This window comes from Anneissia japonica, unplaced genomic scaffold, assembly GCF_011630105.1.
Source record: "Anneissia japonica isolate Jap-2015-1 unplaced genomic scaffold, ASM1163010v1 scaffold24_len2511860_cov200, whole genome shotgun sequence".
In the NCBI taxonomy this organism is placed as follows: Eukaryota; Metazoa; Echinodermata; class Crinoidea; order Comatulida; family Comatulidae; genus Anneissia; species Anneissia japonica.
In genome coordinates, this window is record NW_022730786.1 from 1,508,298 (window position 1) to 1,521,628 (window position 13,331).

General features: G+C 34.6%; 1 protein-coding gene across 1 annotated transcript; it reads right to left on the reverse strand.

The window, feature by feature from the left end:
* Positions 1-6,072: 6,072 nt before the first annotated feature.
* On the reverse strand, positions 6,073-12,613 carry LOC117115110 (testis-expressed protein 264-like). The gene is made up of 3 exons (XM_033258797.1): positions 12,267-12,613; positions 11,382-11,603; positions 6,073-8,072 (listed from the first exon to the last, which is right to left on the reverse strand). The coding sequence occupies exons 1-3, from the start codon at positions 12,528-12,530 to the stop codon at positions 7,767-7,769; spliced, it is 792 nt and encodes a 263-aa protein (XP_033114688.1). The 5' UTR covers positions 12,531-12,613; the 3' UTR covers positions 6,073-7,766.
* Between the last annotated feature and the right edge of the window lie 718 nt (positions 12,614-13,331).

A 13,331-nucleotide genomic window follows, 5' to 3' on the forward strand; every position in this document is an offset into this window, starting at 1 on the left:
CTGTAAATAAATGAATAAAGAAATTGTGTAATAAAATGCCTCTGGCGGGACTCCAACCTGCGACCTCTCGCTGTCAAGGCGAGCGTCATAACCATTAGACCACGGAGGCTTCATGGTTGAACAGATTCAAATACCACCAGATACTCTCTATTACACAATAAGTACGGCTAGGAACAAATAATAGCATACACTGAAATATAAATCAAATAGCCGTTAACACTGTTAAATTATATACATAAATCATCAAAGAAAGGTAAATACAGTGTTCGAACAAAGGACATAATAATACATCGTGTAGCATAGCTCGCAACGAATGTAGTCATATATATATATATATTATATATGCTTATCAAATTTGTATCTACCGAGATCCAGCCGTTGTTTCCCACAGCATTGTTGTTTTTCAGTATTTTGCCATTTAATCTATATAATATATATGTATATGATTCATACAAGATAAATACAGTAAAGACATAAATACATCGTGTAGCATAGCTCTCAATGAGTTGCAAGTTTTATACTGTACTATTGTGATGTAAACGGATTATAGGCCAATATTAATAGTTAATACTGTAATACAATAGTGAAATCCGACAGAGATCAAAGCGGTCAAGTATTGAGATAGTGCTTTTCGAGATTAAACAATCCTTAATTAATTAATTAATTAATTAAGCGTATAGTAAAATAATAAGACTTAAACTACACTGTAAGTGAATAATTAGAAAAATCTTAAATTGCAAATGTTAAAATATATGAGTTAGCGAAAGCATATCTGGTAGGTCAATTGTCAACTGAATAGAGATGGTTAAATTAATAGTATGGAAAATTATAATCACTGAGAAAATCTATGTCTATTTTGATGCCTATGGGGTTTTATGATTAAGTATAAGTTTGAGTTCGGTAATGCGCCGATTGTTACGAGATTTTAAGTTATTGGCGAGTACACATCTCAAATCATTGATGTATGGTTAGGAGAATTGAAATGTGTGGCTATCGGAAGGTTCTTGCAGGTGCGGATTGATGATTTGCGATTGTTAAATCAGGGAACAGTGAAATTAAAAACAGTGAAATTCACTGTTCCCTGGTTAAATCTACTCCGGTTTCTCCGATGTATGTGCCATGATCATATGCTACAAATCATGATGAAAATATGTTTGGAAGAGTTACATGTGAGTTGAAGGGAGGAGGAAAATTTTGTGGCTATTAACTGGGAGTGTGATTGTGTCGTTAGTGATAATTATGTGTGCATATTTGACAGCGAGGCTTATTACATTTTACGTTGCCATATGAAGGAGGTTTAGTGGTGATGCGTGAGTATGTGGAGGGATTTCAAATTGGCTGGCGGTGGCAAGAAGAGGTGGTGTACTAAATAAGTGTTGTATATGGATTTGTCGAGCTGGAGGTGCGAGAAGTCGTCTTTGATCGTATTGGTGACGGTCTTGTTGGAAGGATGGAATTCGAATGCGAGGGGGATGCATTCGGACTGAATTTGAGATTGTAGGCGAGTAAATCAGAACGAGAGTGTGTGGAAGCTTTGTTAATTTGGGATTTAATTAGGACACGGGGATATCCAGCTTTGAGGAAAACCTAATAATTAGACACATGAAGTTCATAGTCAAGAGTGTTAGAACCTAAACGTTTTAGTCGGAGACATGGCTGCATATTATGGATTTTTAAAAAATTAAGTGGGTGATTGCTATTCAAGTTTTTAAAAAGGCGTGGCTATCTGTGGGTTTAGTGTAGAGGGACGTGGTGATTTGGTTGTTATTGTTGAGCGATACTTAAACATCTAAAAATGGATGTGTGAGACTGTTCTAATGTAAACTTTATATGAGAGTGAAATGAGTTTACTTCGACTTCGAATCTTTTAAGTTTGTCAGTGCCATGAGGCCATATTATGAAACTGTCATCTATATATCGGTAGAAGCATAAAGGTTTGGGATTAAGTGATGATAATAGATTGTTTTCAAGTTCTGCCATAAATATGTTAGCGTAATTAGGTGCCATCTTAGTCCCTATTGCTGTGCCTTTTATTTGTATGTAGTGATCGAATAATTAAAGGTAAAATTATTGTGTGTTAAAATAAATTTAGTAATGAATACAATGTCGTTGACTTTCTCCAATGAGAATGAACGTGAAATGAGAAAGGATTTGAGAGCGTGTAATCCTTCGGAATGAGGGATGTTCGAATATAGTGGGCGATACATCCATGGTGACAAGGATGGGATTAGGCTATGTGTTAGGGGAGGTAAATTAAGAATGTTAAAAAAAATGTGTAGAATATTAGCATATAACTAAGGAGGGTAGATATTAATGGTTTAATAATGATATGATCTACATAGCCTGACAAATGCTCGGTGAGGGTATCTATAGTATACAAGAGGAAACTATCGGACTACCAAGGGGGAGGGGGGAGTGGTGATATGGAGGCCAGATGAAGGCCAGAGGACTGGCCGAAAATTTCTTTCGAAAATAAATACAATGTTTTACAGTCTACATGCCTTGTAAATTTTTTGTTTCAACGACTGATATATAATTTGAAGAACACACGTGGATTGTAGATGTGTATAAGAGACAGGTGTATGTGTAAATATATATATATATGTATATATATATAGGATGTGTGTATGTATATATATGTATATAGGATGTGTATATATATTATATAGGCCCTATGTATGTATATAGGCCTATGTGTGTGTATGTATATAAGTGTAAGTGAACGTCTTCATGTGACGTGAGAAAAAAAGTTTAGTTGTTTCACTTATCAGACAAAAAGTTTAGTTGTTTCACTTGCTGCTTTTCGGTTTCGTAGCCACACAACATTAAGAGGAAGTAATCAAATATTAATGAATTTGATCCCGTAGAGATGCTCATCAAAGCTGATGCAGAGCCCATGAATACTTCAGCCCTGTGACTAATGATACGAGACGCGTAGTGAGAATCAAGTTCAGAATAATTGAAAAGTAATGATAGATGTGATAATAAGCTGTCTGGATGCACTCAGAGAAACTGGCGAATCTGACCCAAACTTAGGCTATAAACGATGTTGTGTCGCTTGATTCTTGAAATTAATGAACCATCGAAATTAAGAACAAATGAGAAATATCACATAAAAAAAAAACTGGAAATGATACTAAAGTAGAAATGTGCTTGTAGATGCAAACCAGAATTGATCCAATTCGTTGAACTATTCTGATGTGCAAGAAGGCACATCGAGAAAAGGTTCAAAACAAAGGTATACGTACCGGTATATAGTGTATGCCTGCGCAGAAGTGCGTACTTTTTATTATGTATAAAGGGAGAGGGTACGACTCACTTGTATACTTAGATCTCGAATACGACTCTATATGGGTAACAAATGATAATCCATGAGATTATGTTGAAGAGCAGCGTACCGAGTTACCCAGTGCGTGAGAATACAAATAGAATAACACGAGGTGATAATCACTATCACATCATACTGCTCTACCTGTGAAGAGTACAATGTCCTTCAGAAATGTGATTAAGCCGTTGGTCACGTTAAATAAACACAGAGTACAGTCTTGGTTACAGCAAGGGATTGCCTCTAATTGCACTGTCTAAATAAACCCCCAGGGGTGGCAATGAATTGTATCTGTCAATGCATGTGGTTGATAATTTTTATGGAAACCAACTGCGTTGTTTGTTGGCCGTGTTATGTTTATACGCGTTTACACTCACTGGGCCATGCGGTTCCAGACTAACCCAGTAGAGGTCCCAAGTAACCTTTAGCTTAGTTTCCAGCCATAAACTCGTTACAAGCTTTCTGCTAGGTTTCCAAAGAATCGCTACACGCCATCGCGACAGCTTTCGGTGATGCTGATTGGTCGGTCGAATCGGGGAGTCTCCCCGATTGCGTTACGGACTACTAGGCATTACTGTACAACGATTGCACTGAAAATACTGTAGCGACAGTGTGTAGCGATTTTAGGAAAACCAAACTTTCCCTGACAGCTTCCGTCCTATATCGGCGACGCTGATTGGTCGGCAGAATCAATGTCTTCAAAACCAGACTCACACTTCCCTAGATTCTAAGTGTAGATTCCGTGGACTCTTTACAGTGTGAAAAAATACCTCTAAATCGGTGTAAAAACTTGAATCAGAAGCATTGTGCTGAAGTGAACCTAGATGGGTAGAATCTGTTAAAATACCCAGGTATTCATGGTCTAGTAGTATGGGGCTCGTCGCATGTGTGATGTCGCAGGTTCAAATCCTGGTCGAGATATTATTTTTACACAATGGATAAGGAACTTAACAATGAGGAACAAGAACAAGTTAATGATGAAGGATTCTGTCATAATGCAAAAAACATTTACAAAGAAGAGCAATATAAACTGAACAGTGGCAGATTCAAAAGGGAAGGGAGTGGGGAGCCAGCCAAGTCCCCTTCAATTTTTCAAATTATTATTTTTCTTACCTCAGTCCCAACCATGATGGGGCTGTGGATATGTAGGGTTAGAGTTAGGGTTAGGATTAGGGAGATCCTCCATCAGTGAAAGTCCCTCCCTGGTCCCCTCTATTTCGAATTTCTGGATCCGCCACTGCTGAAAAAAATTGAAATTTGTTGGAAAGAAATGTCGCAAATACAGAAATAAAATCACTTTGACGGTGCCTGAAGAAAATTATATTTAGTTTTAATGCAAATAATTTTCTCATCATTAAAAAACATAATGTTATGAATATAATTATTTATAACTACTAAAATCCAGATTTTAGCTAACATCAATAGAACATAAATATTTAATGATCTAAACCCCATGAGATAATTTTTACCTCTAATATTAAACTATGAGTGAACTTTCTTAGTGTTTAAATACAAAGGAATATTATTGGATAAAACCACCATATTGATCATGATTTTTAACAGAATTCTAAAATCAAAACAATAACATACAATAGTTACTTTATTTTTAAAAATAACAATAATAGTAATAATAATGTTGATAATGTAATGGTAAAAACCGTAGTAGTAATAATACTAATAGCAATAATAGTAATAATTTGTAATAATTATAATAAAAATATGTTAAATAATGATATTACCACTAGAAAAAATACTGAATAAAATAATAAAATAAATTAAAAAAATTAATATTTCAGAGTAATATGAATTGTATAGTAAAATGTAATAATAATAATAATAATAGAAATGCAATAAATTCAACAAATAATTATATAATATGCTGTAGATATATTAATTATAACAGCATACACTGTTGTATATTTTGTTCGTCTGTGTAGAAAACAACAAAAAGCATAGAAAGTTGCTTTTGACAGTAAAATTTGAAGTAAAATGCTCGTGTTTGCTTTATTAACAATGGAGCAACGTCACAAACATGCAGGTTAATGGTATGGTAATATCAAATAAATACATTCTCAATGCAATATTACTCGACTGTTAACCAGCATGCCATGGCATATTGTAATATAAACACATTATGTAATATGACGTGCAGCTTTACGGTACAGTATCCAAATATTATATTCTAGCACAATTTTTTATTTGAATAAGCTAATTTATAAACAATTTATAATAGCATAATTTATAAACAAAATATTAGATATGACCAATGTCACACTGAAGATGAATGTATAAATACCAAGGTTATACAAGGTACACCAACATTTCACCTATAATTCACCTACGATTTCAGTAACTGCATTATGACGTTCGGTACTATACACAAGACGAATCATACAATTAACAGGGATTTTTTTAATGTGTGATGACCTGAGCGACATTAGCTAGCAAAATATGTTGATATGAGGTAATTTTTAACTACTAGAGTGCAGATGATTTGCTCAGCAAATTTCTGGTGGGGGTGGGGGAGGGGAGCCCTATGGGAGCAAGCTTTTTTCTTGGGATTCCCCCATTTCCCTGCAGATACGCCACTGACAAAGAAGGGGGGACATTTTTGATTACAACCTTATTTGATGATGACACCATTCTTTATTTTTGTCTTGCCTTTATATTGACCTGCCCACCTGTATGAATCATATCCTCTGTTAATATTAGATTGTTTCATTCTTTCTCTCGGTATCTTTAGAATTCTGTCTCACAAGAATCTCATGTTTTATTTTCTTTTTGTTGTCTCGTGAGGCAGAATGCTCATGGTGTGCACCTACGTGAAGCAAAAGGCTTGCTCGTAGTTGACCTAATTACTAGACTGGCCAATTATAAATGTTTGTTTATAATAGATCGAGGTGGGCTAAAACATGGGTAAGCATTTTTCTCATCATATTAAAGCAAACTGTTGAGCACACTTGCTGAGCAAGTATATATATATTTGAGTGTATTTTTGTTTAGTTTGGTCCTGTGCTGAAAAACTTCAAGCTATGATCCGTCAGTTTCTACATTTTTTACTTAAAAATTAATGAAAATTATAAGATACATTCTATCAGAATGTAAGTAAATTTAGAAAGTATTATTCCTTATCTTTATTTATATTTAAAGAGGAAGCCCCAATCGCCAGAGCTGACTTCCAAGGCCCAATATTGACATATGTTGAAAGTAATTTTGAGTTTGTAGTTATTGTTAACAGTACATCTTTTATATGAATTTAGAGAAACTTTAACCTACAATTAAGTATTTTGACATAATCAAGAGAATGATGAGAAAATAAATGTTGAGCACAATTCTAAAGCAATGCACAGTTTTTAAAGAATCAGAAAATCTATCTTAGTTTAAAAGTCTCCAATATTTTAGCAACATTTTCATGCATAAAAGGCAACATTATACGAAGCTCCATCTACATTTACTGATCATGTTTTATATGACAAATAACTGTGACTTGACCATATATGGCATGATGATGTCATTTCATGCCCACATATAGGCAAGTCACAAGCATTTGTTAAATAAATCTTGATAGCGTAGATAGGTTTTAACAGACTTTACATCCCATCATCTCCCACATGCTATGTTTTCAACATGTCAAAAAAAGCTTTGGCAATAGTTACACCAGTCTTGCATTTGACTGTCCTTATCCAATCCATACATTCAATAACATCCAATCAGATTACATTTAAGACTGGTGTAATAATATGCTAACAGAACATATTTTTTTTTAAGTACTTGCACGATTCCGAACAAATACATACATGACAAATCACTTACTGTATTTTATGCAAGATTAACAACACATTTACTCCAGGTTCATGCCAAATTGACAGCGAAATTTTAAAATATGAAATCTACAAAAGGTAGGACTAGACCTCTGTGAAAGCTGAAGTAACTATGCAGCCAATGGTCAATTTTATGTAAGGCCTAAAAAAATTGTGAAACCCAAGCACATGCCTAACCCTCACCTCTTGCGTTTTAATTCAAAAAATGTTAACAGGGCTAAAATTCATAGTTAATGTATAAAATATATTGATTAAAGCTCGAAAGTGTTTGAACCATCACATTTAAGTATAATATTAGGAACATTGGTAAAAGAATAACATATTTTTGCAATAAAAAAAATGCAACCCTAGATTTTGAAGATCATGGGTTAGTTAGGTTTGGGCGACAAATTTTTTTTTTGGCCTGATGGTTGTGTAAATCTGTGGATGTTTATATTGAGACTTTGCAGATATTTCAGTCCACGATGACTGACTTTTAATGGCACCATACAGGATCTAAAGGCCTATAGTAGTAGAAGTACTGTTGTATGAAAGAGTGATTGAGTTGATTAAGCTTTTCAAACACTTAATGCTTATGCAATTACCTTGTAAACCTATATATCATTGTCATTACATTTAAGCTAAACATTGTCTGCATTATCTCTTGCAGCTTCACCCTCTTCTGGTTCCTCCACTTGGCTGGCATTAAGTTCCTCAAAAGAGCTTGCACTATCCCCTGCAGAGCTGCCATCACTGCCGTCACTGCCATCCAGGGCACTATTCCCTTCATCTGGTGATTCTTCTGATGATAAATCAGCACCTTCTTTCTTAGGTTTCTCTTTAGCTTCAGGAACAATAAATTCATCTTGCTTCGCCAATGGAGCCATAAAATACATTAAATCTTTGCCGTATATTTCAAATAATGGATGGGCAGAAAGACCATTGTCCTAAAAGACAAAACAAATATCAAAATATAATGCATGTTATTTCAGATGTCTCAACTCCATTTAAATAACTGTGTGCCAATATATAAGCTAAACAATTTTATGTACGTCCGTTAAGCTGGGCACTTACTGCGCCCGATGCGATTCTATGGAGATTCTATGGTTTTTAATGATGTCGCCTCACCTAGCGCTTGTAGAAAACAGAGTTTGAGTCGTTGTACGACCATCGTACTGAGCAGTGGGTGCCCGGCTCTACTGACAGTGACAGTATTGCTACTGTAGATACGCACTTTTTAGCCAAGGGTAGCATTTACAGATCAGTTATCAACGGGAGATTTTTGTTTTGCTTTTCCACGATGTATAATGTCCTATAAGGCTTTTTGTTTATATATATAGTCTAAATTACATTTCTGTACAATTTTCTATTTCCGTTCACTTGGTTTTAGCCCAGAACACTGAATGGATTCAAATTGTAACTGTAATTCAATGTTTTCAGCACAGGTTTTACGAAAGTAGAGTACAAATGATTTCCCATGTGCAAACTCCTTATAAGACCTAAATGCGAAAATAATTATGCAATTTATTTTTGTTTACTTTAAGTCATATTAGATACTGTATATTGCCAGCAATCTATCACAAGATAGCCAGTTTAAAGTATATTGTTATAATAATATGTATTAGTTCCTCGGATATAAGCCCGCCCTCTACTGATTGCAGACCAGTATTTATCTAGGCAAAAGCCCAGTGTATGTTTTGAACAAAGATATTAGAGGTGTCTTAAATTTGAAGAATCCTTATTATATTATTTCAATTACAGTTTTATAAATTATTATTGTATTTGATATAATTCCTCACATGAATATTCAAGACAGATAGAAATTGTACATGAAATTAAAGACAGTTAAATCCAGCAGATAGAATTTAGAAAAAACAAACAAACTGATTTTTTTTCCAACCATGTGGGATTATAAAAAACAATAAAGGAAGATTTAGATGGTTACAACTAATTGAGATGAGTTAAATGAAGGTAGCGAGAGGGATGCTAACGTTGATTAGAGTGAGAAGGAATTGGTCATTTCTCTGGAACAATAACAATCACTATCTCAATTTCAGTTGATGAATACCCCTCTCAAAGAAAAAAACTTATTTTGATATTCAGTAGCTTACAACAGGCAATTCTTATTTGTAGCTTGAAGAATATCATCAGTTGATGAGACAGCACATATGCTGGTGAACTTTAACATGAAACTTAATTAATGGAATGATGTATTCTGTACATGCCATTCGCATCCTTTTTAACATGTGGTTCTCCATTTCAGAAATTTTCAGTGTTAATTTTGTTAAATGGAGAGCGATATCGCAAAATAGATCTAAGCCAAGGCCGCGGTTTATGTTGCAAGTTACTATAATATATTATGTATTCAAGGGGAAAGACAATAGATTTTAATTTTATGAGGAGGGGATGGGGGCAGCTGTAGTGCCCCAGTCAGAAAAAATGATAAATGGTGAGCTTTAGAATAAAGCTATTTATAACAAAATTTAACATAAATGATGAAATTCATATTATTTGCATGTCATTTGCATAATTTGCAATATATCATTGACGAGAGATGATGTTTTACATCACAAAACAGATAAATGTTAAACTTTAAAATGAAACTTTGTTAAACATAATAAAATTTTACATCAGTGATGCAATTTATACGATTTACATGCAACCTTTTGTAACATCTCATTCTATAAATAATTTTTGATTAATTTTTTTTTACAATACGTGACTCAAAGAAAACTAGTACTGGTTTTACTATGCTTTAAATAAATAACCCATCGACAGAGATTATAAGTGGCTTTTCCATCTCCCATGTTGGTTTTAAAACTCAACACGATGATTACAGTAAACCATATATTGATCATTCTATAAAACATGCATAATTAGAATTCTACTAAATGTTGATAAGAATTTAAAGCAACATGTTGGAGCAAGCTCTCACGGATCAAGAGAGGGACACAGGAGCACATTCCAACTCGAAATACAAATACCAAATTTATCAATAAAATTATTTAATAAAATGAATTAAAAGCACACTCCCTTGTTCCCACAGTTAAAAAAAATCCTGGATACGCCTTTGGTAGGTTATTTTAACCTGATCCTTTAAAAATGTCAATGACCAGAATGCTATAACCTGAATCTCAATGCTACTACGGTGCAGAAACATGTATACCCTTTAAAAGATTATCATAAAGAATACATGTAATAATGACGGTGGACTTAATGGCGCATATTATAGTGGCCAATGTTACTACTGGTCTTTAAATATGTTATGTCCACATAGACTCTCGCACTTAACAGTACTACTGTATCACGCTAGGCATGATGCTCAAACTGTTCCACTCCCTAACAAGGCTCTTATTCGTGCAACTAGCAATATCAACAAATCAAATTCAAACAAGAAATTTGTATTCCACCAGCTACACATCTATACAGCACTACTAGGTGCAGACAAGCGTTGGTAGTACCTTTCCCAAGGACAAAAAAAATGTGATCAGCCAGATGCTCGAACTTACACCTTTCTAAATCATTACTACAGTGCAAAATAATTATCTGAGAAAATATGTTGTCTATCCAGCATCTTCATAAAGAATAATAAGTATACTCACCTTCAAACTATTTCTTTGGCCTCGGATGATGGGGTCAATATTTCCCTTGAACCTCCCCCACCCCCACACCTGCTAGCGCCACAACTAATCAAACTATGACTGTTTAAAATGTAAACCACCAACCATTTTTGGAGTTCTGTTCTGACACCCTGTTCTATTTTGTTGTAATGTACCCAGTACGGTACTTATTTTGGTCAAAAGGACTGGACAGAAATTTATACTTGTGGTGAAATGTAAGGGAAGTCACCCTTGGACTGGACAGAATTTTATACTTGTGGTGAAATGTAAGGGAAGTCACCCTTGGGCCGAGTCTGAACACAGCATACAAGTCTTAAAAAAAGAATCATTATGTGCATATGCGCTTTGCATCATTAACTTGGCCATTGAAAAACCCAATACTGTACTGTAATGATATCCCTGAGAATTCCATAATGGTTATTTTTTTAATTGAGCAAAGCACTGTGCTATGAAGAGACATTGTGAATTAGGGCAGTTTAACTCAGTTGCCCAAGAGTAAAAATGGTATTCTGAATGTCAGACGTAATTTGGCTTTCGTTGCGATAGTTCAGGCTTTCATTTCAGTAATTATGGGTTCATTATGGTAACTGGTTTTTATTTAGTTTATTACTTTAAGATCATGAAGAATTATATTACCTCTATATAACTGGAGAATGCTGGGTAGACCCGCTGAATTGCTATGGTGACCGACAAGAAACTGGTGTTTGGAAAAGTGGTATAGACCATGTTAGTTACTTCTGGAAAGCTGTAGAAACTGTATCCATATGATAGGAGCTTCTCTTTCAACTCCTTGTCTGGTTCTTCATCTCCTTCACTCAGGATCACACCAACAATGTATCGCAGCTTATCTGAGGGCACCTGTTCAAAAAAAAAAAAAATCAATGGAAGATTTTACGAGATTGAGCTGAGTGGTTGTTTTTCTGCTTTAATTGGAGTCTGATTATTCAGCTGCTTGAATAACTACGTGTGAAAGTTAGGCGGGATATTGGAGGAGGCAATCCACATGTGAAAGTTAGGCGGGGGGATATTGGAGGAGGCAATCCTTCCATTATTTGTTGGCTCTGGTGCTTCACTGTGGCTGCCTACGGCACCCTGCCAAAATTTAAACCTAAGATCAATGTCGAGGAGGGTAAATTACATTACATGTGACTTGTAACAAAATCATGCATCATTAAATGATGGTGTTTAAACATTGTAAATTTGCGACCTGCTTTTTGTGCAAATTGTCGGTAAAAATAAAAAAGTTCTGGTGGTTGTTCAGAGTACTGTACAGTGTAAGTCTTTGTTTGCTTAATAATGAACATTTAATTTCCTTTTTTATTTTTTGTACAATACTAACAGCATATAATCATTTGATAACAGCTGGTATAGCTATATACTTAGAGTACATCATTTAAAAATATTACATTTAGAAACCTAAAGTCTGATATTAATAATGTAGGTTTTTGATTGTTCTCACTTAAAAAAGTAAGATTATATTACATTGATATGTAAAAATTGTTAATAAGTATTTTAACATACTCTTTCTGGGTTATCATAGTACATTCCAAAGCAGCGATATGTGGATGGAGCGAGTTTACTTATCTCAGTAAAGTGCTCTCCAAGCCCGACAGAGCTGTACTCGCCTCGCCCGAATTTATACCCTACATGTAGCCGACCAACTGGGGGCTTCCCTGCCTTGAATCGTATTGGATTCAGAAGCCCTGAATAAAAAAGAAAAAACAAAACTGTAACACAAAGCAAGAGAAACAGTATGCCAATAGCCCACAAAATAGCAGCAGACATTGTTTCGTTAGATGCAAGATTATGGCAAAATATTAAGTTGCGCAGTTCTAGTAGTACGCTAGGCAAGGCCTAATGTTTACAATCTTAATAGTAAAGTTCAACATTGGGTCAATTAATGGCCCTCTTGTGGTTACAGGTAGAGTAATAGACGTTTCCACCAGACTGCTTTTTTATTTTGATTTTGATTATTTGAACCATATTTATGGTGGGCGACTCAAATACAAATACAAATAAACTTTATTGCGATTTCAGAAAATATACATATACAACATTCGGAGCAAGGTAGGCCTATATAATTCAAGTTTAGGTTTAAGCATAAGCAGAATGTTCTGAGTTATAGAACGGGCGGCAATAGACCGATGAGGGAGCGAAGAAGTAGAGGATAGTTAGGTGCAAGGCCTTTCAGTTAAAGATTCCTCACCATCAAAATAAGGTTAGAAATATTATTTTAATATCTCTATGGTTTGAAGAATTATTAATATTAACATAGACTAACATGTTACACAGTATAAGTGCAGACATTGTTTCCCGAATTTAAGGAACGAAAGCGATGTAGATTTCGAATACTAAGTAATAGGGAATTCCAGTCTCAATTCTGCGACAGAATAAATATTTTTTTAATTCGTTAAATATATGGTTTCTATTGCACAAGAGTCGGAAAATCACACTGTACGTTAAATAACAAATCAATAATTTAGGGCATAACCGTAGGATTCTATAGCAAGTTTACGGTTCGTTAAAGTAATTTAAGTCAAGATGTCTGACTCAAGAATTAATTATTAACATAGGCCTAACCGGCGA